This window comes from Eleutherodactylus coqui, chromosome 11 (assembly GCF_035609145.1).
Source record: "Eleutherodactylus coqui strain aEleCoq1 chromosome 11, aEleCoq1.hap1, whole genome shotgun sequence".
NCBI classification, from domain to species: domain Eukaryota; kingdom Metazoa; phylum Chordata; class Amphibia; order Anura; family Eleutherodactylidae; genus Eleutherodactylus; species Eleutherodactylus coqui.
In genome coordinates, this window is record NC_089847.1 from 85,003,621 (window position 1) to 85,029,962 (window position 26,342).

Consider the following 26,342-nt stretch of genomic DNA (forward strand, 5'->3'; position numbering starts at 1 on the left):
ATCATATTCCATCCACCTGCTTCACTAGAGGACTTATGTCCACCTGAATTTCTGAGCAAATATGCCGCACACACAGCCATATTGTAGCTCCATTGTACCATAATGAGACACCTATAGACTTTTGTAGGGCCCTTCTGTACCGCCACATACATGGAAGCATACAGAGGTTTTCAGAATATCTTCAACATGGTGCCACATAGATCATACATAAATGCATTGTTCTAATAGTCTACACAGAATCTAGCTTGGACCAAAACCCAAAAATGAGAAGTGAATGCATAACTCCACACAGATATCGCCTTTCTCCAATTTGGACCCACGAGGTAACAACGCCGACGACTGAACTATCCTGCCACTTCTCCAGCTGGCTACCTGTAACTATTGTAAAAAAAAAAAATTGCTAATTTCAATTCAACAAATATTCTTTGACGACCATTAAATACATACAGTATACAGTGTAATTCATGTTAGTCAGTAGAAGCAGCTATGTAATAATAATACTGGATTAATCTAGATACTCCTTCCAAGCTCAGTCCAAAGTCTTCCCGGACGGTCCAGTCATTTGGTGAGGCAGTTTCCTCTGGATAAATATCCAACCTGACACTTTCACACGATTTTCATGAATGTCAGAGGAGAATAGAAGATCATAGACACTTCACGGTCTTCAGTTATTAGGAGATTTCCAGTAAATGGACTTTCACTTTATGACTCCACGGTTCATTCTCTATTTCTTCTACCTCTGATGAAATATCTCTGTGCCTGAGGATTGAGGAGATCCAATTAGTACATGTTCTTCGTAACAAAATATGTAGTATCTCCCATATTTATGGGCCCTTCCTACGTAGTTGGTTCCTCAAGTGTCGCTAACCTAAGTTCTTATATCTAATTGTACGGTGTAATTAGTGTGACAGTATTTGGCTAGGGGCTTATTCACACGACCGTATATTGGTCGGGTATTCACGCCGGCCGATAAACGGTGTGCCTCTCTGCAGGTGGGGGGAGGCTGGAAGAGCCGGGAGCCTTTCTGCCCCTCTGCACTATTTGCAATGAGAGGAGGCGGGGCTAAGTTTAAGGACTTAGCCCCCCCCTCCCGCCTCCTCTCATTGCAAATAGTGCAGAGCGGCAGAGGGGAGGCAGAGAGGGGGCAAGCACTCAGTGCACTGCTCCCGACTTTTCCAGCCTCCTCCCCCTGCAGAGAGGGACGCTGTATATCGGCCGGCGTGAATACGCAACCGATATACGGTCGTCTGAATAAGCCCTAAGGGCGCCCACCCACTGGCGATTTTTTTTTCTTTGCATTTTGCGTTTTTTCTCAAGAGCAATTAGAATTGAATGTACTCCTGTCCACTAGCGTTTTTTTTTGCGTTGCGTTGCGTTTTTTAACATAGGAACTGTCAGTTGCATATGTGTCCTTATTTTTCTCCTAATGCACCCATGAAAGTCAATGGAAATTAATGGAAAAGCCGCGAAAACGCGGCAAAAAACGCTGCGTTTTTCACGCACGAAAATCGCAAACGCCAGTGGGTGGGCGCCCTAAGGCTGTAATTATACACCGTGTTTTGCAGCATTTTTTGTGGCATTTTTGTTAGAGATTTTAACTGCATTTGGCCGCCTGCAGCCGAGCGGGTCGGATCCGGCAGCGAGAAATCTCGCCGCGCGATCCGACCCCAGAGCCTGCAGGGACGAACGCGTACTCACCCGCGCCTGGCGGCCCCGGCTCTTTGATGTGCCGGCTGCCGCGCAGCCGGCGCATGCGCAGACCGGAGCCGGCGGCCAGGTGAGTGCGTGCCCCGCAGAAAATTAGAACATGCCGCGGTTTGTTTGCCGCGCGAGATTTCGCGCGGCCAAACCGCGGCCGTCTGCATAGGAGTGCGTATTGTAATGCACTCCTATGCAGACTTTCAGCGGCGGAAATCCCGCGGGAAATCCCGCGGCGGGATTTCCGCTCGTCTGCAGGCGGCCTTTTCTTTTCAAAAATACTGCGGTCAGATGTTATGCTCACAAGAGTCTGGTACACAAGAGGGCAGTGCAGTACAAAGGGTTCAAGCAGTAGCAAAGTCAGGAGGAAATAGACGGGGTCTGGTACACAAGATGGCGGTGCAGCACAAGCGTTTAAGAAGTAGTGAAATCAGGAAGAAAATCCAGGGTCTGATACACAAAATGGGCAATCTGTTTGTAGAAGGGCAGGTGTGCGGGAAGATAGCTTGGTTAAAGGCACAAGAAACACGAAAGAGGGAGTGGCTTCAAATTTGACCAAGGGTATGGAATTTTCCAAAGTTGAGATTGCATTTGATGAAATTTGAACCTAGGAAACCAGCATTAGCAAGGCATCAGTGCTAACCACTGAGCCACATTCCTTGAAGAACCACAGCCTCCACCTTTTAAATGCTAAAAAATGGACGTAAGCAGAAAGCTTACAAATTTCTTTTTTTTTAATGGAACAGTTTAAGTAAAAAAAAACGCTAGTGTGAACATAGTCTTAGGCCTCATGCACAAGGCCATTGTGGGATATGCCGCGGGAGTACAGTGGTGGTAAACAAGACACGCCCACTGGTGATCGTGGAAAAACGCTTGTTTTTCCACGGTCTCCATTAATACTATATTCATGGAGACCTCCCGCAGCGTAAATCCACGGAAAATAGAACATGCCGCGTTTTATTTCCCGCTGCGGAAATCTGCAGTAAAATTCCGTGTGTCGGCATTGACAGGCAGAAAAGCTATTAGGTTCTTTTGAACCTAATAGCTGCAGAATTCCGCTGCGGATTTACATAGCGGGAAACACGGTACAAATCTGAACGTGGGCATTTGGCCTTAGTTTGCTTTTCATATATATATATTTATTATCAAACAAATAAAGTTGCAATTTTTAGTATCTTTTCATCCATTTGTAGAATTTACAAAGTGTGGTTTAAAATCTACAGTATATCTGTTGACACAAGCAAATGTGTATTTTTTAAGGACTAGAGTAAGGGCCCTTTTACACGGGACAACCTGTTGGGCGCAGATGCCCGATAGTTCATCCCAGCGGTAACCCTTTTTGTGCTTTTAGGCCGGGTTCATACGAATGGGTCAGATTCCATATGCGGGAGGCCCACAGCGGATTCCGGCTATGAGCTTGGCCGGTCAACCTGTCTACCTGATTTTTCTGTATTGCAGATGACCATGGTGGCTCGCCGTAGTTCATGCGCAGTAGAGTTTTTTTTTTCATTCTTCGTATTTCCCATGCCATCACTATGCAATGACGTAGGTCAGTGGTGGTGAACCTATGGCGCGCGTGCCTTTCCTGCTGGCATGCGTCGCCATCAGACGCTCACCACTTGTGAATGTCGGAAGGGGCTGCGGCTCCCCTGCCGCCATTCACTTAGCGCCGCTGATAGCAGTGCTGATCCCGGTGACATCAGTGTGCAGCCAGGATCCTCCTCCTCCCTCCCCCGACATCTCCTACTACTTATTTCCAGGAGAGCAGAGGGAGGAGGCGTCCGGCAGCACACTGACGTCACAGTGTGCACTGGGATCAGTACCAGCAGCAACGCCGAGCAGAGGAGGAGCGGGTAAGTATATGGGTCCCGGGGAATGGGGGTTGCTGTCACACTAATGGGCTACTGTGGGGATGGGGGGTCGCTGTCATACTGTGGGCCACTGTGGGGGGGGGGGTCGATGTCATACTGGGGGCCGCTGTGTGTGTGCCTGGGGGGGGTCGATGTCATACTGGGGGCCGCTGGGGGGGGGGGTCAATGTAATGCTGGGGGGGGTCGATGTCATACTGGGGGCCGCTGGGGGGGTCGATGTCATACTGGGGGCCGCTGGGGGGGGTCGACGTCATACTGGGGGCCCGCTTTGGGGGGGTCGACGTCATACTGGGGGCGCGCTGTGGGGCGGTTAACGTCATACTGGGGGCGCGCTGTGGGGCGGTCAACGTCATACTGGGGGCGCGCTGTGGGACGGTCAACGTCTACTGGGGGCGCGCTGTGGGGGGGGGTCAACGTCATACTGGAGGCGTGCTGTGGGGCGGTCAACGTCTACTGGGGGCGCGCTGTGGGGCGGTCAACGTCATACTGGGGGCGCGCTGTGGGGCGGTCAACGTCATACTGGGGGCCCGCTGTGGGGCGGTCAACGTCATACTGGGGGCCCGCTGTGGGGGGGTCAACGTCATACTGGGGGCCCGCTGTGGGGGGGGTCAACGTCATACTGGGGGCCCGCTGTGGGGGGGGGTCAACGTCATACTGGGGGCCCGCTGTGGGGGGGTCAACGTCATACTGGGAGCCCGCTGTGGGGGGGGTCAACGTCATACTGGGGGCCCGCTGTGGGGGGGGGTCAACGTCATACTGGGGGCCCGCAGTGCGGGGGGGGCTCAACGTCATACTGGGGGCCCGCTGTGGGGGAGGGGGGCTCAACGTCATGCTGGGGGCCCGCTGTGGGGGGTCAATGTCATACTGAGGGCCGCTGTGGGGGGGTCAATGTCATACTGAGGGCCGCTGTGGGGGGGTCAATGTCATACTGAAGGCCGCTGTCGGGGGGGGTCAATGTCATACTGAGGGCCGCTGTGGGGGGGGGGGGTCAATGTCATACTGAGGGCCGCTGTGGGGGGGTCAATGTCATACTGAGGGCCGCTGTGGGGGGGTCAATGTCATACTGAGGGCCGCTGTGGGGGGGGGGGGTCAATGTCATACCGAGGGCCGCTGTGGGGGGGGGTCAATGTCATACTGGGGGCCGCTGTGAGGGGGTCAATGTCCTACTAGCGGCTGCTGTGGATGGGGGGGGGATCAATGTCATACTAGGGGCCACTGTGTGTGTGTGGCGGGGGTCAATGTGCTACTAGGGGCCGCTGTGGGGGGGTCAATGTCATACTAGGGGCCACTGTGGGGGGGGTCACTATTATTGCCGGGGCCGCTGGGAGGGGGTGTCACTATTGACGCTGGGGTATGTTTACATGTGCGGAAATGGGCAGGGCTGTTTCAAAATACACAGGGTGCAGATTTTGACTGCTTTTTGGATGCGGAAATGCTGCAGAATTTTTCACAGAAATTTCCGCTGAGGACATTCTGCAGTATTTTCCCATCCAAAAAGCAGTCAAAATCTGCTCGCTGTCTATTTTGAAGCGGCCCTGTCCTTTTTAGAATGACGGGGGTAAAATCGTATGTCGTGATAAGCCCCGCCTCCTGACATGTTGGCACTTTGCAATAAATAAGTGGGTTTTGGGTTGCAGTTTGGGCACTCGGTCTCTAAAAGGTTAGCCATCACTAACATAGGTGATGTTATTTGCTTATCGGCTGCGGGGCGGATGGCCTCTATTGACTCCATTAGAGGCCATCTGCACAGAGTCCACGGCAAAATAGAGCATGCTGCGATTTTTCTTCTGCTCGCAGAATACACAATTCGTATTCATGAGCATCAAGGAAAAAACGTAATTTCATGCCTTTCAATGCCTGCCTTTTGCCGCAGATTCTCCGCACGGACAGCGATCGCAGATTCCGCAATTAGAATCCGTCCATGTGAGATTTCCCTTACACAGGAACGATTATCGCTCAGCAAATGGAGGTGCAGCGGGTCGGGGAATCAGTCCGGCCTGTCCACCTCCATTCACAGTAAACAGGCAATTATTCATAAGTGAACAACTGCCTGGTTATACGGGCCGATCCGTCGTTCAGTTTTCTGCATGCCCAAACTGAACGATGAGTGAGAGGCTAATGAGTTCTCGATTGTCAATAAGTCGGGGCATGCATTTACACTGAATGCTAATCATTTAGCTTCTTGCTGGATACAGAATTTATTGGCCCATGTAAAACGGCCCCAAGGTACCATGTTCAAGGGTTGTATGAAATTACATGTTTAATTTTTCTTTTTCCCCAACAGTATCACTATTGTCCATAAGTTGCATCTGAAATTGCAAATCAGCCACATTCACATCAATGAGGTTTAGCTGCAGTACCTGATATGGTCCATAGGCAAGAGTGGCACTATCTCTAAAGGCCCATTTACACATAACGAGTATCACTCAAAATTGGTTGAAAAGACCAAAAATAAGCAATAATTGTTACATGTAAACGCACCCATTGTGCATCTTTTGTTTGAATGATGATTTTAAGGTGAACTTAAATCCATCATTCAGCTACTCGAGATAAAGCGAACACATTTATCTCTTAGTAGACCGCAGGCTGTTATCTCCAAGGGGAGCTGGCAGATAACATTGTAACATGCTGGCACCTGTGAGGAGAACAACACAGCTGGGCGCACAACTGGGTGTGTGATTAATCACATGCTGGGCTCTGCAAACAGCTCCTGGAAACCCTTTTACATGCATAAATCTTTAAATCTTTTGAAAGATTATCTTTGCATGTAAATGGGCCTTAAGAAGGAAACAGACCCATTGTTGTAATCTTGTAAGTGGTCATAGGATAAGGCAATAAAAGGGAATAAAAGGGAGTAAGGGAAGGAAAGCAGAAGGCAGTACTTCTTACCTGTCCTCAACTTCATTGATGGTATCTGCTAATGCTGAGTCTTTGGTTTCCAATAGAAAGCAGGAGAAGAATCCTGCTATTATGGGAGTGATCCCAAATATCATGGGAAGGATGGTTGCTGAAAAATCCCCGGTTAGATGCAAAGCAGACGCCACAGCAGAGCCCAGGCGGGCATTCATAGCACTAAAACCCATCCCAGTTTGCCTGCATGTTTAAAGGGGAAATAATACTTTCATTAGTATCTGTTTTCTCTAGATGTACAGTGTGTTAAAAATAACATGTAAATGACTACCTCTGGATATCAAAGCTTAAAGAAGCCTGTCACCAGTTTTTGGGTTAACAACTGCATATACTGCCCCCCACTGCACGGTCCACCGCTTATTTGCGTATAGTGTGCGGTGCACTTCACCAACGAAATCTGGACAGTGAAGACGCAGAGACACACACTAAGGCTGGGTTCACACAGGGCAGATTTGTTGCGGTTTTGCTGCGTTTTTTCCGTTGCGGTTTTGCCGCAGAAGAACTGTTTCTGAGGCAAAACCGCTTCAAAGGTTATTTTTGTCTTGCAGATTTTCTTGCGGATTTTCCACGTTGAGCCTAGGGTCACACGGGGCGGATTGCCGTCGGAAATCTCGCGGTTTGGCCGCAGCAAAAACCGCGAGATCTCCGCCGGCAGAGCCGCCGCGGTTTAAGCCGCGGCGGCTTTGAAGCGGTCCGGCCGCTTGCTCTTCCGTTGCGGCCGGCGCTCCCATAGAGGAGAGCGCGGCCGCAGCGGAATGCAAAAAAGAATGAGCATGCTGCTTCTTTTGAAACCGCAGCTGCGGCCGATTTACCGCAGCGGATTAGCCGTCCCGTGTGGACGAGATTTCTGAGAAACCTCGTCCACATGGCTGGCTAATCCCGGGCTTAGCGGCCGCGGGCGGTTTTGCCGCGGGCGGATCTGCTGCGGCAAAACCGCGGCAAATCCGCCCTGTGTGACCCCAGCCTGAAAGTCCACAAGCGTTTTTTTCCGCAGCGCATTTTGGTGCGGATTTTGCTGCGTCCATAGAGATCTATGGACAAAAAAGCGCTGCGGAAAAGTCAAAAGAATGAACATGTTGCGTTCAAAAACCGCGCCGCAGTTGCATTTCCGCACTGTGGGAATGCGTAAAAAATCCGCCCTGTGAGGACAGCTTTTTGCCCAAACACATTTGCACTGCATTGCACTGCAAACGCAGCGGTTTGGCCGCAGTGCAGATATGCAACGGCAAACCGTGGTAAATCCGCCCTGTGTGAACCCAGGCTTAAGGTATCAATATGTTCTTCATATCGTCGGACATCTGCCAGTATATTCAGCTGTTAGCCCAAAAAGTGGTGACAGATTTCCTTTCACTGTTTTCTTATTTTTTACTCTATAAAGTCACATTTATAATGAGTGACTCTGACCTAGTTCCACTTTCTAATGGTAGTCTGAAGAAATCTACCTCCTAACATAATATAGGCTGAGGCTACTGCGGCTCTGTCCCATCGGACTGGCTACTATGTACAAGCACAAGTCCACCACATGTTCTGAAAAACTCTTTAGCTAATATCTGACGTGATAAAGCAGGGCTGAAATCAATCTTATGAACATTGCAAATTATTGATAAGGCAAAGTTCAGTACAAACCTACCTTATCTCTGTAGGGTACAGCTCTCCAGTATATAGGTACATGCATGTAATAGCAGAAGCCAGAAAAGCCTTGCCAGTCACTGCTAGGACTGTACACAACATTTGCATTTCTGTAAGAGAAGAGCATGTACCCCGTTAGTTGTGGAAACAGGGCATTAGGTAGCAGAGGTGAAGCTCCTGCGCCCCAATGTAAAATTTCTTAAATTCTTAGTCCCCAATGCAATAAAATAGCGTAAGGCCGCCTTCACATCAGCAATGGGGATTCCATTTTCCTGCACCATTCGGGGAGCAGGAAAGGGGAATCTCCTGGTCGAAGAAATACGTCTCATGACAGAAACGAACAGCGTCAAATGGACCCCATTGACTATAATGGGGTCCATTCGGTTTCGGCTCAGCTGCCCAGAATTTTACTGGAAGAAAAAGACCTGTGCGGCGCTATTTCTTTTGGTATTTTGTGCCAGATCTGCAACAGAGCCTCCAACCAGAAATGTGAAGGCAGCCTAACAATGAAATGGTATTGTAACTGTTGTTGGAAGGGATTAACAGGGAATTGAGTTGTTTTACCTTGAGATATGAAGCCATAAGATAGTACCATAACACCGGCAAGAAACAGGGACCCAAACTGCATGACTCGTCTCCCCACAAATGTCATAAACAGCATCACCATCAGTTTAGCTGCCATTTCTACTCCGCCAAATAGTGCTTGAGTCAGGAAAATGCTGAGTCCAAAATCTTGCAGGTCCATACTGAGCCCATAATAGGCAAAATTACTTGAAAACCTATTGATCGAAGTATAATAATTTATTATGTCTCTAGTCATGATACATTTTGCTGGTATACACGTATGGGGTCAGGTTTACATACCAGGTGAGCTATTACATTTGTCAGATGGTGCATTCAACAATATGCTTCCCATTGTAATAGTAGATAGCACATAATACATTGGTTTGAGGGAGAGAATTGTAAATCAATGATACATAATAGCAACATCAACTTACCAAACTAGAACGAGACAAAGTGACATGCGTCTCATAGCCGGGGTGCGGACAAGGTCTAACACTGAGTGTGAGGATTTGATGAGAAGAATATCTTTTTGCATCTCAGAGCAAAGCATCTGTGGGTAGAACAGTGAAGGTGAGATGGTTAAAGTTGAAGAAATGACAAAAAAAATACATTTAAAGGGGTTGTCTAGTGGGGGGGGGGGGGGAATTCTAAAAGCTTGGACTGCATTAAAATTACAAACTAACTTATGCACTCCCTATTAATGCCGGCGGTGTTCTGATCCCCTGCTGCTCTGGTTCTCTCTGGTCTTCATTTGCATCCAGGCAACTGATCACCTGTCATGTAAGCATGTGACCACTGGGACCAATCATTGGCCTCAGCAGTACAAAAGGTAGAATGGTGGTGGATCAAAGCACAAAGGGTATTAATAGGGTGACTAAAACTTAGTGTGTTATTTTATGCAGTCCATGGTCTTAACATTTTAACCCTTCACAGAATAGACCTTTAATACTAAAGCATAAGCCCTTATTAATTACTCTTAAAAACCAGGGCTAAATAGACACACATAATTGCCACATATGTCCAACTAAGGATTATGGACCCAAGAAAAATAAAACAAACGTTTAGAGCACAGTACAAAATAAATCTGGGAGACTCCAAACGTGGGTACCCCAGAAATAAAACAGATCAAGTAACATTTTAACCCAACCCTTCCCCATTCTCCACTAGAAAACCCATTTAAGGATGAAAAATTAAACTGGTAGCATTGCAATATGAACATAAATAATGTAATAATAAATGATTTATTGTTGGAACATTGCAGAACAATTTTCACTATCAATATGTGGCATAATACATACCGTTGGAAATCAGAGGCTCAGCTAAAAGTACATGTGTCCTGTGGCTGGGTGAAGGCATCTAATACCACAAAGTGCAAAAGACATACTGAGGTCCTTGGTGGCAGAGGTGTAACTTGAAGCCCCTGGGCCCCAGTGCAAAATCTGGAACTGGGCCCCCAACTATAAAGCTTCATTGATAGCATTGGTTTGCAATATGGGGAAGAGAGACTTTATGGGCCCTCTAGGGCTCCTGGGTCCACCCCCTATAAGTATGCCCATGCTTGGTGGTCTCTTTGTGAAGAATATAGCAATTGTATGGACTAAGGTTTATACACACGTCCCATACAGTATATATCTATGTTTTTCATGCTCTTAGTCATGCCTATTCCCCTTGAAATATTAGAATAAAACCTTGTATAAGCAGACTAATTGACTGTTCTAGCTGTACACAGGGCTGTGGTAATTGTATCACGGTTTGAACACTACACAAAACATTGTATATTTTACCTCTGGCGTCAGTTTCTCTCCTTCTTCCTGTTTTCCATTGATTTGAGCAACCTTTCGCAGGTGTTTCAAAGCCTTACAAGGGTCACCCCGAAGAATCAGCCAACGAGCAGATTCAGGTAGCCACCTGAATCATAAGACAGTAAATGGGTATAACTGTAAGACGGGTTTATAAACTATTTCCCCGACTCCATGTACTGCCACATTTTCCCTTCCTCATAAGGGAACTATTGATGATAGCTTACCAAGAGTAGATGAAGAAGATAACAAATGGGGCAGAAACGGCAAACTGAAGCCATCGCCAGTCTCGGATCATGTATGCCATAACAGCCAAAACTATTTGTCCCAATGAGTAGGAAAAGCCAAAAAAATTCCCAGCTAGTGTCCGGCCATGCTTAGGCATCCACTCTAAGACTGCAAGACACAAGAAATGATTACAGGAAACCTGTCTGTAGGTTCACGCTGCCCGAACCATGCAGGTATGCGCAGTACCCCAGGTATGTGTAGAATAAACACACTTTACCGTTTGACTGTCAGTCTTTATGCTGGGGGTAGGTGGAGGCCGTCGTGGCACGTCTCTTTAACTTGGAGCTCCATTCCAAGTCAAACTTTAAAGTGTGTTTTATTCTGAAACACGGCAGCATTTCGGAATGACACTTACATTGGGGCACTGCACATACCTGTAACCCTCGTTCATGTTGCCCACAGTTCTGGCAGCATGAAACAGGTGACATGGTCCCTTTAAGACAAAAAAAAATGTGTATAAAACACATATTTTAGATATTTTTGAATCTATTGACATTTGGATTGGTACATAAATACTGTGATTAGTTAATACTTTACTTTTAATACTTTAAATAATTACTGGCCCTTAACCTATCATCAGAGGTTACTTACTTAAAGAGATGCTGTTGACAGAAATAGCAGAGGAAGCCACACCACAAAGGAAGCGGAAAGCACAATAGCCATCATATGTAGGTAAAAATGCAGCACAGCTTCCAGCTACTCCCATCTGAAGGTAAGACCATGTGAGGATCTCCATTCTGCCTAAACTAAAAAACATACAATTAAAACCAAGCAACATACAATGAAAAGTAAGAAATATACAATGAAAAGTAGGGTGTTCACTACTCTGTACATTTGCCCCGGTGGTGGTGTCAAGGGCAGCATAGTGTGTCATAAAACACATTGTGTGTTTAGGGTCTGACCGGCCCAACAGAGTACTCTTAAGTGGGCAACCGAGTCCTCTAAGTGGGCACAGACTCTGACGTCATAATAGGATCCTGCAGAAGACAACCCCATTTGGAATTTACTTTAGTTGCACTTATTTGTCACCAGGATCTATTTTTTTATGGGTTGATTTACAGATAACCTATTAGACCATAACCTCTTCCTGATCTACGCGGTACATGCATGGCACTGGTTTGAGGTTGCTCAGAAGTTGAGCATTCAGTAACTTGGAACAGGGTTGGACCATAATTGAAAGCCGTAATCTTGCTGCAGCTATCAAGATCATCGATCCTAACAATTTAATCTTATAGATGCTGCTTTCAATTCAGAGCATGGCATCCGGGAGGTTTGGAAATGGAGGGGGCTCCATCCTTCACCCCACTGGTATTTCTGCAATTGGATCGTGGGTGCCAATGACTGCCATGGCAGTCATAGACCAAATCATGCCCTAAGGCTCTGCCATGTACAGTGGACAACAGTGGTCAGTTTCTTCACTGACAGTAATAGACCATACTGTCAAGGAAGAAAGTGGTAATTTACACAAGTAATGCAGTATATTATCTAAGTGGTCAAACAATTGTATCTTCAAGTCCCCTTGTGGGATCAATATGTGCTGTAAAAAAATGTTTTCCTGTAAAAATAAAAAACACTTAAAAATAAAAATCACAATTTTTCCATAAAGCACACTTTACCATGAGAACTAGTGAAAAACACTGCATGATTGGTTTCACCACATTTGTTATGACTCATATTTTAAAATCATTATATTATCTATCCAGCATACTTCACACTGTAAAGGCCCATTAAGCACAACGATTATCGCTCAAAATTCGCTCAAAAGACATCTTTTGAGCGATAATCGTTGTGTGTATCTGCACGGACATCGTGCAGTTTTCATTATCCCGTCACTCATCGTTGTCTTTCAGCGTGCTGAAAGATGACTATGAGCCTTATCAGGGGTTCACAGCGGGATACAGCTGATACTATTGTTCCCTGATCACAGGCTAGGTATAAAGAGCAGAGTGGCGCAGCTCTGTTCTCCATACCCCACACGGAGCGCACAGCTGTATGATAGCCGGGCGCACCAAGCAGAGAACAGCTGGATGCAGAAGACAAACTGGGACACCCCGCTTGTCTTCTGCATCCTCCACTGGCAGTGCAAGGTGATCGCTCATCTTGAGCGATCATCTTGTACTGTAAATGACACAATGATTATCTCTCAAAAGTTGCTTAAGCGACATCTTTTGAGCGATTATCGTTGTGTCTGAATGGGCCTTTATAAAGAAATGTGCGAAAGTTGCTAATTATTGAGCAATAGTAGTAAAGCATAAAAAAACCTATATACAGTAAACTTAACAAATTTAGTAGTATACAGTAGTAATAGTACTGACTCAGAGAATAAGGTTAACATTTCATTTATACGGCATAGTAAATGCTGTAAAAACCCATACAACAATTACACAATTGCTGTTTTTTCACGTTCCACCCCCCCCAAAAATCAAGTGCTTATATACACCGCACAGCTTAAATGTGCCCTAACATTCTAAACTGACATACTAGTAGGACCCCAAACAAAAATACTACTTCTAATAACCCTATATAAATACCTACTTTTTGCGTGCATTTCGGTTCCGCGCCAAAAAAGGGACCTGCTCTATTTTCCTGCAAATTTGCACACCAAAGGACCCCATAGAAGTCTATAGGAAGTGTGCAAATGCGCTCGCAATACACAAGGGAATGCGTGAAACACTGCGCAAAACTGCAAGGAAAAGAACACATCTGGACCTCATTAGGCTAAATAGCCTTTTAAATCAGGGCGAGGTTGTGTTGCACACACGCATATGAACATACCATGTGTGCGCAAAAAAAGTATTTGTACATACGCTCATTTGAAGCTGCCCTTAAAATTCGAACCTGTAATAGATAACCTCTTACACATGTTAGTATTGGTTGATATTGGTTGTGTTCTGTACAAAGATACTCAGCAAAGACCAGAAACTGGTTGCACAGACTAAAATGTGAAGGAAGAAACATGAGCTTACTTGTCAGCAAGACTGCCAAAGACGAGCGCTCCCAAAAGTACACCAGTCATGTAGATGGACCGAGCTACTTGCCTCCAAGGACGCTGGTCACAAACTAGATTCCACTGCAAGGTAAAAGACGCCAGATTTATTATAAATGTCGGTTGTCTGCACAAAGGTTGGGATTTACACAACACCCATGATTAATAATATGATTTATATTCTAATGCTAAGTTTGCTTGCGGCCATTGCGCTTGTTTAGCAGATGGGAGCAGTGAATAGAATGACCCACATACTGGGACGAGCTCTGATGCAATAATCAGCATATAGCAGCCATGTATTTCTAACCTTGCTGAGGAGGTTGCCTTATTTCCTTGCATCACACAGGTCATGTTTTGCACATTTCTAATCAGCATTCCAGTACATATTCCAAGAATAGTGCTTCTTATACCAATAGAAGGACTCATTGTATAAAGAACACATTGCTGTGCATCCCCTCTGAAAAATGCTGCAAACAGTTGTAGATGGTGCAAGCAAGAACTCTATTCTTTTTATAATGAGGAACATTAGGTGACTGTCACTTTAATTGATACAAGTTTAGTGGTTGCTTTCCATATTATGGTCACAGTCCCTTTCATCAGAACCGTAGAACACTTGCAGAAACACTTTAAGCCACTCTTGAAGTCTATGATGGCTGCCAGCTACTATCCAAACCTTCCATTCTGCTATAGATATAAGGGAGGCTACCCCCAACTACAGCATGCCCTGCCAGATACTGTTCACAGGATTGTACCAGCCACTTGTATGCAATGCCCAATGCATCTACTAGATGACTACCAGTTTCCAGGCTCACTGAGACATGCACATACCTTAGCTCACACATTATTAACCCTTGCTTTTGTTTCCAGAGCGTAGTCCTTTCAGCACAGTCCATGCAGTCCGTGACATATTGCCATTTTAACTTTTATTTGAAACATGGCAAACACTTCAATTTGTCAGTAACTTCTATAATTTTACCACTTTGTCCCTCTGTGCCACTTGCACCATATACAACTTGCAGGAGAAGGGTATTTGCAGATACTTCCTTCACTCAGCATGTTCTCTCTTTCAGACACCCTTCTTGGCCCTTTGTTGGCACTATGGACAACCAGTCCTGTTACTAACATTGTTGTGATCCTCTTAACAGTAGGCAGCTATTGGCTGCATTATCTGTCTCACTTCTGTAAGCCCACCAGGTTCCCTGACTCTTAGAGGGATACCTCTGACGACTATGTGGCCCGAGGCCCTCGTTAACCTCTTCATCTCTCTACTAATCATGACATCTACCTGGGTGTCTCTCACTTTACACACCAGTTGCTCTGGGCCTCATCATAGGCTCCTGTTACTGTCTCTCGGCAGATGCATACTCCCCTTCCAGGCCTTTTATTACTTGAGCTGTCTTCTTGGGCTTACACCTTCAGATTGAACTTCAAGGTTTTCTTAACCACACAAAGTAAAGGGGTACATGTGTCACTTGCAGTGCACCCCCATTTCTTTATATCATGACAGACTATGGGTCAGCTGTAATTCAAAATGGCTTTAAGGTCTAAGTTTATATTTTTGGACAGCCACACCTATATTAGTAGCGGTTCAGCAAACCAAAAATAATAGTAACGGGTAACCTATCAAAACATACAATAAGGTTGTATCAACACTCTCCTAAACCAATAAGAAAAAGAAACATATGGTAAACTTTAAAAATGTTTAGTGTTATTAAATTGATAATAGAATCATAGGGAAACGATAAAAACCAAGACAAATACTGCAGGATGGAAAACAGACTACATCCCAAAATGTATCAAATAACCAAGTAATGGCATGCGTGGTATAAGCCTGATAGTTATGTAAAAGACTAGAAATAATAAGAAAGTAGTAATGCATCAAAAAAGCCTAATCCTTGTTGAAGTGACTATTATATAATAATGGACAGACAAACAAGTAATAAAGTGCTGCAGCTCAGTACTGAATGACCAATTTAACCCATTCTAGGATGTAGTGCATTGTTTGTCCTGCAGCATTCACCTTTGTTTTTATCATCTTATTGTGACTTTATTAAAGCTATATATTTTTATATTATTCAATATTTTGGCATGTGCATCTTCTTCTTATTGGTTTATGATGTTTTTGGACAACCTAGGCCTTTGCCTCATTGCACCTCGACTCATCACACATGCAATTCATCTCCAACTTCTACCCCACCTGATGTATGTTAGGGTGGTTTCACATTGGCATTGGAGATTCTGCCGCAGATCTGGCTCAGAATACCAGAAGTAAAAGGCCCACATGCAGCACTTTTCTCTTTCTTCTAAAAGCCAGGCAGCTGAGTAGAAACCGAATGGACCCCATTATAGTCAATGGGGTCTGTTCGGAGCTGTTCCATTCCATCCGAACAGAGGAGGAAAAACTGAACCCTGGGCATAGGTGTGAAACCACCCTTTAATATGTCATGTAAAAGTACTGTTAGTTTATATTTCATATCTCTTAAAACACTACTACCCCACTGCTTACTGTGAAGAACAAATACTTATCAAATGAATAATATTAATTCGTTATATAAGATTTGTATCGTCAATTTTACCAATGATCATTTAAAAAAGGCTAATTGTTCTAAATTTTGAAGTATGTCCCTCAAATCCTAACTATAAATACAGACTAAGTGGAAGTAATATAAATTAGGAGTCATACCTCAGTAACAATGGTTGAGGAGAAGATGCTTCGATCATAGGTCCACCCTTCTTTACAGTATTCCATCATTTTTCCTTTCAATGGTCTATTAGTTGTGTTCGATAACAAATCTTTAGCCTTTTGGTACTGAACGCATCTCCAGGGTTTGTGGTCTTGATTCAATGAAGTGAAGAGTTTCATAAAATGTGCCCGACTTCCATGATTCAAGTCACTGGTGGATGGAAGCTTGCAGTGGTGTTCAGGAACTGCACCGGTGAAGTTCTGAAGAAGATTGTGGCATGATAACATGGCCACTGGTACCAATAACAGGATGGTATGCAGTATCTGAAAACAGCCAACTCCACCTATGGATTTAAGGACATCATTGAAAGCCATGTGAATGCCATACAGGTCTTATCAGATTTATGTGGGAAATAATTGGTCCAAAGTCTGCTGTAAGGGCGAGATCTACTTTGACTTCTTGCCTTAAAGAAACTTCAATCTTCCTAATGATTCTTCTCCAATAGTCTCATGATGTTGCACGTTTATGTTGTTTTTCTAGTCTGGTTATATATATGTATCTTTGTTCTTGCTCATTAACTCCCCCTTCACTACTCATTGTAAATTTACATTTCCATGAAATATCTTCATGCAGTTTAAACTTGTTCTCATAGCTTCCTTTGTTCCATTCATGCTATCATTTCTTTCTTATAACACAATGTCCCAGAGCATTATGAAATGGCAGATTTTGATCCCAATGAACAAAGAGTTAAGTCAGAGATGCCATTGGCTTCTAAACAAAAGGAAGCAAGTGTATGCCATAAGAAAACTGTTCAGAGCCAAATTTGTAAGTCTGGTGATCTCTAGTCCTCTGTTATGTGCATGTTAACCCTTAATCACCTGCAGGATTAATGAAGTAAGAATATATACGTAAATTCTGCATAATCATCTTATATCATCTGCAGCTCTAGAATTTAGATACCATCCATACATGAATAGCAAGGAAGATGGGTTCATTGACTGATATATGTCATTATACCCTTATCTACTTCACAATAGTTGGGAAAATATCATAAAGGTATTGGCATATGTGAAGTTAGGCCAACTGGTGGGAACCCCTCAGCAACAGGTTTCTGTATTGTGAGGGCATTGCCATTGCTCCTCCTTCACCGGTGACTCAAATAATTCTAAACGGAGATCCAGCCGAATTGGGTGTATGGATGGCCAGGTAAGGAACAGGGCCCAACTGCAGGGACACACAGCAATGTACGCAGAAAGGGTTCAAATTCTGGCTTGCCGCTCATATTGTAACAGGAACGTTTATTCAACAGTTCTTTTCTTCACAATTTCAACTTAGCTCTCTGCTTGGCAGAAACAGTATGTATCAGAAGGCAAGAAGCTGGGCATGGTCAGAAAGTTTCAATCAAAGTCTGTTCAACTGGAACAAGGTTGGGGCAGTCGAGACAGCTTTTTCTTCTCGCTGCTCACAGTCCATAGGCAGAATATACCTGCAGATAACAGGATGAAGAATGAAGCTGCCGGACTGCTGGTCACGTGATAAACTAATTGCCGATAGAGCGCAGGCGCATTAAGATCAAAAAGTCAGCGCAGGCCCAGGGGAACGATAGTACGCAGGCGCAGCCATCCTTTGACACTGCCCCTGCACGAGACTCAAGAAAATTTGTATATCTGTTCATCAAACCCGGGATGTGTGCCTGCCACTGGTGATTGGCTGACGATTGGCTAATCGTCAGCCAATCACAGCCAGCGATTCCAGAAGGGTGGAATTTTTTAATCCCCAGCCAGAAGAGATGAAGGAAAATAGTGCCAGAGACCAGGGAAGAAGACGTGGCTGGGCTGACAGCGCTGGAGAGGTGATGTATGTGTTTTTTTACATTTTTTTCTTACAGCCAGGACCAAGATTAGGGCTTTGACAGTAGGATTCCCTACTGTCAAAGTAGCATCGCACCGCACAAAAATAGCATTTTCATGGGCTACAAAACCTTGCGTGTCGCGGGCATAACGTCAGACCTGCAAGGTTTTTGTGTCAGGTTGTTGCATGCTACAAAACATCTCATGCGTGAAGTTACCCATAGGAAAGCATGGGGTTCACATACATGCGATTTGTAGCATTGTAGCAACGCTACAAAATCGCGCGACTTTGTCGCCCGGGTGAAGGAGGCCTAAGAGAAAGCATCTGTATACATTTGTATTAATTTGTTTCGGAGGTGCGACCTAACCTTGTTCTTCGCATTGTACATATGGGGGTATGGCTGTCTTCCAAACATTTTGGACATAAACTTTCTCCTATATGTTCAAGTTTCATTTCAGTTAGAGCAGAAAAGAGTTTGGCACCATGTTAGCCAGTAGAGCATCAGAAACGCTATCTTTTCTCCTTAGGGAGAACTCCTAGAAGGTGAGTGACGGTGAGTCATGCTCCTCTGGGTAATATGCAAATAAGGGAGATGGACTAATTACCAGGCATTGTTACAAGGCTTGTATAAATAGTCTAACTTTGGCTTGAAGGAATGCTGCCTTCTGATAGGTGGCACTGTGGAGGTATTATTCCATTTCCTTTATAGCCAGTAGAGCAAAATGTGGTTGTTTCTAGCAAGAAAACCCAAGTAATCTTGTAGATATGATACCTTTTAATGGCTAACAAAAATACATGATGTTATAGCGAGCTTTCAAACCTCTCAGGATTCTTTATGTCTGAGGAAGAATCCTAAGAGGTTCAAAAGCTCACAATAACATCATGTATTTTTGTTAGCCATTAAAAGGTATCATATCTACAAGATTACTTGCTTTCACTTGCGGGAAAGAATCATAGTTATAGCAGAGTAATAGCTAGCTTACGCTATTAGCTAGATAAACTGAAAAAAAAGTACACAATTAATAGCCTGACTGTCCACTTAAAGCTCCATTACGGTAAATTTTTTAAAATTCAATTTGTAACCAGTCTCCCATTATATATAGGTGAGCTAGTATTATGATGTTTAGTTATTCCTTTCTATCTGAAAGTGCCTGAAGTTCTTGTCTTCAGGCGATCATGTGATCTTATTGTGTTCTTATTGTGATTGTCTGAGATGTAGTTAGGTGTATTCATATTGCAGTCCAAGCATGCTCGTAGTGCCACAAACATGCTCTGCCTGTTCGTCATTGCCTCAGGTATTTCTGGAGAGCATGCTTGGGCCATTCATCATTACTTAGGCATGCTCAGTCAAGCATGCTCGGTCAAGCATGCTCGGAGTACGTTTTCTCTGCTCCATTCAAAAGCAGGGTTGAAGGCAAATCACAAATATAATGGTGCCAGCTGCAAAAAGCTATTGTTCCAATTTCTCCCTTAGGGTGCATTCCCACGAACGTATATCGGCTCGGTTTTCCCGCCGAGCCGATATACGTCGTCCTCATCTGCAGGGGGGGAGGATGGAAGAGCCAGGAGTAGGAACTGAGCTCCCACCCCCTCTCTGCCTCCTCTCCACCCCTTTGCACTATTTGCAATGGGGAGAGGTGGAATGGGGCGGGGCTAATTCTCGGAACTTAGCCCCGCCCCATCCCGCCTCCTTTCATTGCAAATAGTGCAGAGGGGCAGAGAGGAGGCAGAGAGGGGGCGGGAGCTCAGTTCCTGCTCCTGGCTCTTCCATCATCCCCTCCCCCCTGCAGATGAGGATGACGTATATCGGCTCGGCGTGAAAACCGAGCTGATATACGTTCGTGTGAATGCAGCCATACAGTGAGTTGTACAGCATTGAAATGGATGCAGAAAATGCAAAGATGTACCTCTCAAGTAAATAGGAAGCTAATTCTCTGAGGATTATTTAGAAGCACATAAAAGTTAGGTTTAGGATTCTTTCACACGAGCGCATATCGGCCAGCCGTTTTCACAGCCGGCTGATATACACTACGTTGGGAGTGAAAAATCTGGTGAACGGGCGCACAAATCAAACCTATGGCCTGGTGAGGCCGCCGCAAATGCGCTGAGCTCACCAGGCCGTCGCCCATTTCCCCTCCCTCCCCATTGCAGGCACACCTCTCGTTCCTCCCCGCTTGTTCTGTGCAATGGAAGGGGGCGGGGGCAGAGCTAAGCGCTGATCCGCACCGCCTCTTCCCATTGATGGCTATGGACAAGAGGCGGGGGAAAGGGCAGGTGCTTAGCTCTAAACTCCCTCCATAGGAGCTCATGCAGCGGCCGACATATTCCGGCCCAAAAAATAGTTCTAGGACTATCTTTTGGGCCCGACATAAAAACGCCCGGCGCTATATTGGCTTGGTCAGGCGTTTTTACATCTCAGAAATACGCCCATGTGATCTGACGCATTGGAAGCCAATGCATCAGATCACAGCGCATATTGACCCACCGTGAAAACGCTGGCCAATATGCGCTCGTGTAAAAGAAGCCTAAGCCTCAGTAATCTGTTCAATGTGGTTGGTTCACTTCACAGTGAACTACATATATGTATTATCCTCCTCATATGTTTGAAGAAAACACCACAATTAACTAAGTTATGGTGCTGTTAGGGGTGATGACAGGGAGTCAGGTGACATTTTTTCCCGAAGATCATGTGCAGCACCACAACATGATCGTTCTCAGATTGTCTTGCGCCCCCTCTCCCATACACTTGTGAGTTTAATATTCATAGGAGACATCCAGCGTGTGGTAACCAATCAGGTGGGTGAGGGATGTGTTTTCGGCAGAGCAGCCGTTTGCTGTTTTCAAAATACCAGCATTTCTGATTAGCATTCCACTCAGAGAGATTGAGGTAACTGAATATCCTGATTTGGATCTCCACTGCAGTTCACAGATACCAATAAATACCAGTATTGCCAATAAAAATGGTGGACAAGACATATATGTATATTAAAATTAACTGCCAGCTGCCCCTGTGATAGCCGAGCAGAGACCTTTGTGGGGGGGAGACAGAGGGGAATGAGATGGTCATCAATGGTGGCTCTGCCGTCCCTCTCCGGACTGTCTAGACGCGGCCTGGCCCAGCGGCACACAGTGGCAATAGGGATCACCGTAATAATGAGGTGTGCAATTGAAATGTTCTCGCCACGCCAGTGCCTTTAGGTGGAAGCACTCTGGTCGGGTCAGAATAAAGAGTCCACACCAGCTTGGATAACTAAAACTGAAGCTACACAGTTTACTCCACACTTGCAAAAGATTTCAACAAAGTTCCAACTTTGCAATTTTCTAATTAGTAGTAACTTCAACAGTTTAGCAGTTAGTAGCAATCACCCATACCGATTTCTTACTCTTTCCTTGTTCTGGAAGATGCGCCCACCAGCCTAAGTTATCTGAGGGTTCTTCCGTGTGGATGTAATTTGAAAAGACCTCTCTCCTCCTCGTTCCGAGGGATCTGCCCTGTCTAGGTTTCCTCTTCTTGCAGGGACCAAAAAGATTCCTCTCCGGCCTACAGAGCTTGACTTGAGCCCAGTTTGCTTAGGCTACACTTAACTCTCCCTTTCCCTCTTGTCTTCTCTCTTTTTGTTTCTCTTTCTTCCTTCTCTTTTTTTTTCCCTTTTCTTCTCCCCTTATACCCCTATGCTCTGGCCTTTTATAGTTGCTCCCACAACCAATCCCAAGCTATAGGGTGGTCTACCTAGCCAATCCTAGGCCTGCTTAGGGTGACTGACAATACACACAGTGTTAGGAAGATGCAGACACCAGACAATGACCTAACATTGACTCAGACAGAGCCAATACACATAGCAACACAGTCTATTATATCTAACAGTACAAACACATAAACCCTACAGGCGACAGATATTAAAGTGCTGGAGGGTCCCTACTCTGGGACACTACCCCCCCCCCCTCCCCCCCTTCCTCCCCAACACATTTCCCCACTAATCAGCGTCCTCAGATGTAAGAGACTGGATGGAAGAAAACTGACATGGTAAGGTGCTTAAAAGCATTGCCTCTAACATTATTAGGTTGCACCCGCAGTGTTCTGCCAATCACATCCCTCATCTGCTAAAATGTTGCTGTTTAGTAGTAAGGAACCTTTCGATTTCAATCAGCAATAGGTATCTGTGAGCTCCAGTCACAAGTTCAAATCAGTATATTCCGCTACCCCCACCCCAGAGTGGAATACTAACAGTAATGCTGGCATTTTGCATAAATTAACTAATCACTTTGGGCTTTTAATTGTGTAGCTTTTGGTTTATTTAGCTAGTAGTGTAAAAGCTATAAAAAAGTTATGTTTAAATGAGTAAGATGCAGTATAATTGGGCTCTGCTTACCAAAGGTAATCTAGTATCAGCATTTGGAAGCCAAGGCTGGAAAAGTCTGGCAGTGTAGGATCCCATCTAATGAGGTTGCTTTGAAAACGCAGATGGGCTCTCAAATATTGACCAGAATTTGGGCTAAGAACCTCAAATTTATATAAATCTATATATATAAAATTGAATGTATGTCTGTCTGCGTGTCTGCGTGTCTGTTTGTCCTTTATGCGCTACTACACCATTCATCCGATCGCCATGAAACTTTGGGAAGTTGTTAAGTACACTCCTGGGAAGATTATAGGCATAGTACAAATATCCTACGATAAATGGCGCGCGCGCGAGCGTCGTCGAAAGTTACACCCCCCCCCACGTAGATCGAATAAGTAAGCCACCTGCTATTGTGATGTCATCACTGATGTCATCAACATCGGACGCCCTTGAACATGCCACAACATGTTCTATAAAGCTGCATTGTGATGTCATTAAGGCTGTATTATGACACGTACAGCTTGGAACCACTAGAGCACGCCAGCCAATTACCATTGGAGTTGGAAGTGGGTAAACAAGTACTAGGATATCTTCCTAAGAAGCCACAGCAGCCGGATAAATTGTATGTTCCACCCAACGGCTATTTTATTCAGCCTGCAAGGGGGAAGCAGCGGCCTACAAAACCTCAGTGGTCGCTGCTGCCGTCATCTAGATATATAAAAACGAATGTATGTATGTCTGTCTTCGCAGCAACGCGCGACGGGTACGCTAGTATTAAATAAAGCAGTAATGTAATTCATGTATCCAGTGTTGGCAGGTTGCTTGCTGTTTGCAGAATGCTGTTGTATTCGGTGTATGTTTGCTTTTGCAGTACAGCCACAATACCGTGCACCTGCGTATATTTATTTCACTTTGGTTTGGATGTACTATCTAACCTGGTTTCCGACATTGCACATATGGGGGTGCGGTTGTCTCCATTTTGGATGTGCATGCCTTTTAAGGTTGCCACTGGTATTTATACCAGGAGGCAGCTACCAGTAACAAATTTTACCTGCAATAGCAAGCAATATTATTTTTGCACTTATAATTTTTGTGTGAACCAATAGAATACAAAAAATAAACCAGCGCTCCGGTGTTTTGGAAGATAGCAGTCAGAAGGTACAGCGATTGGTATTTGGGTTATAGTTGTAAAATGAATCTTACTTACTTCACAGGGGTGCTTTATTAAAAAGCACCCCTGAATCCAGGATGACAGGCAGAATTCAAACGGTGTATAAGGAAATCCTTTATTGCGACGCGTTTCGGCCGTATTCTCGGCCTTTTTCAAGCATAAAAAAGCATAGAACATACCAACAATTTATAATGCATGTAATTAGAGGACAATAGGTCATGGCCTGCTTAGATGACGTTTACAAAGAGTTAGGTGGAAAACCTGGGGAGGATTGCATGTCATAGAATGGAAATGGATATCTATTAAATGTATATATGTGTATATATCTCGTTGCATGATGAAATAGTGAACCGATTAATATAACCTTATCAGGTTCATATAGAAATAAGTAATATGACAATCCAAAAGTCCTACAATGAGCATTTATACTTTCCAAAGGTTGCCGTCAGGTCACTCGAAACGCGTCGCAATAAAGGATTTCCTTATACACCGTTTGAATTCTGCCTGTCATCCTGGATTCAGGGGTGCTTTTTAATAAAGCACCCCTGTGAAGTAAGTAAGATTCATTTTACAACTATAACCCAAATACCAATCGCTGTACCTTCTGACTGCTATCTTCCAAAACACCGGAGCGCTGGTTTGTTTTTTGTATTCTATTGGTTTGTCTCCTATCCCGTGGTGTGTTTTTTCCATCTCTGGGACCAACCATGACACTCTCTCCAAGATGTCCCTGGTGACCAGTGTAAGGAAGCTTCATCTCCTTTGTGGATTGATACGTCATCCTGGATTCTGACGCATCGGAGCCCAATACCTGGGCCCGACGTCACGGGGTGAGTCATCTCTCTACAGCATTTTCCATTCCACATATCTCTTATTTTTGTTACCTCTATCCACTTCGTGGAGCGCTACCCACTATATTATCTTTCTAGAAGGTGTGTGAGGGAACTTATAAGGCCATCCATGCTCCTCTGGCAAATATGCAAATGGAAAGATGGAACAATACCTCTGCAGCGCCCTCTATTGGAAGGCAGTCCAAATCAATGTTAGACTCTTTATACAAGCCTTGTAACAATGACTGGGAATTGAAAGCCAATCCAGAATCCATACACAAACAGCAGTTTCAGAGTGATTGCCCCTCATCAGTGTGCAGTAGGATTTTGGCTTGGCTGGTGAGAGGCCAATAGGTGTGGGTAGAGAAGGGTATCATTTCTCCTTAAGGAGAGCACCTATAAAGTGAGTGAGGAGACTTATAGGGCCATCCATGCTCCTCTGGGAAATATGCAAATGGTAAGCTGGAACAATACCTCTGCAGCACCATCTATCGTAAGGCAACATTCTTGCAAGTTATGGTAAACTTTTTACACAAGCCTTGTAACAATACTGGGAATTGTGAACCAACACTAGAAACCATGCACAGACAGCTGTTTCGGGTGATTGTCCCTCATCAGTGTGTAGTAGGATTCTGGCTTGGCTGATGAGAGGCCTATGAATGTGGGTCAGGAAGGGTATTGTTTCTCTATAGGGAGAGCAGCTAGAATGTGTGTGAGGAAACTTATAAGGACACCTATGGCCAGAGGTATTCTATTTGAATAAAACATTGCATACAAAGTCATATTACTCAATTGGATTGGATTCTTCTCCTTCATCAAGCTTCCTTGCACTAGCAATGCTAGAAGTGTCAGGATGAGATAAAATATGGGATTTCCATTAGAAAGAAATTTTAGTGACCATGGCAGCAGAGAGTCCGAGACATTCACTTTCAGTAGCTAGATATGAACCCCCTAAGAGTCAAGAGCGAAGATCAGAGGAATATAATTTGCGCATAATTGCTACAAAACTTACACACAAATAGACTTTTAACCTCGCTTGCAATTTTGGGTTTCAACTCTACTACTAGGGTCTATATCCTACTGATAACCTGTATATGACACTTAGGTTCTACTTTATAAGACACGTACTGTATATGAAGAAGTTCTATACTGTGTATAGTAGGCACTGTACAGCTTATTTGCTGTGATATAAGATACTTATGTATTTAGGGTAGTTGTACAGTGGGACTTTTTGATAACATAAATGAACCAACTGTCAAATCACACTCTGTGTTAACCTACCCTAAATCCATGCCCACTTTTTACGTTGGCTGGTATGTTTGATAATAAATCCCATTTGTCCAAGGGCTCTTTCACACGAGCGTATATCGGCCGCCGTTTTCACGGCTGGCCGATATATGCTACGATCTGAGAAGTAAAAACTCGTGAACGGGTGCACAAATCCAAAGTTTGTGTGCCCGTTCAGACGGCATAGGCCCTGGTGCATATACGCCAAGGCTGCCATGCTGTTGCCCCTTCCCTCCCCAGCTCATCTCCTCTCTCCTCCCCTCTGGCTGTTTGCAATGGGGTGGCGCTTAGCTCCACCCCCTCCCATTGCTAACAGCCAGAAAGGAGAGAAGGGGAGGGACTTTAGCAGTCATGCTGCTAAACTCCCCCCCACCTCCCTTCTCCGGCCGCTGTCATGGGCTCCCATAGGAGTCTGTGCAGCGGCCGATGTATTC

General features: G+C 44.9%; 1 protein-coding gene across 1 annotated transcript; it reads right to left on the reverse strand.

Moving 5' to 3' along the window:
- Positions 1–389: 389 nt before the first annotated feature.
- LOC136582096 (solute carrier family 22 member 20-like) lies at positions 390–16,952 on the reverse strand. The gene is made up of 10 exons (XM_066582890.1): positions 16,429–16,952; positions 13,726–13,829; positions 11,351–11,505; positions 10,699–10,867; positions 10,457–10,580; positions 9,107–9,222; positions 8,673–8,887; positions 8,110–8,218; positions 6,459–6,662; positions 390–759 (listed from the first exon to the last, which is right to left on the reverse strand). The coding sequence occupies exons 1-10, from the start codon at positions 16,801–16,803 to the stop codon at positions 672–674; spliced, it is 1,659 nt and encodes a 552-aa protein (XP_066438987.1). The 5' UTR covers positions 16,804–16,952; the 3' UTR covers positions 390–671.
- Positions 16,953–26,342: the final 9,390 nt, after the last annotated feature.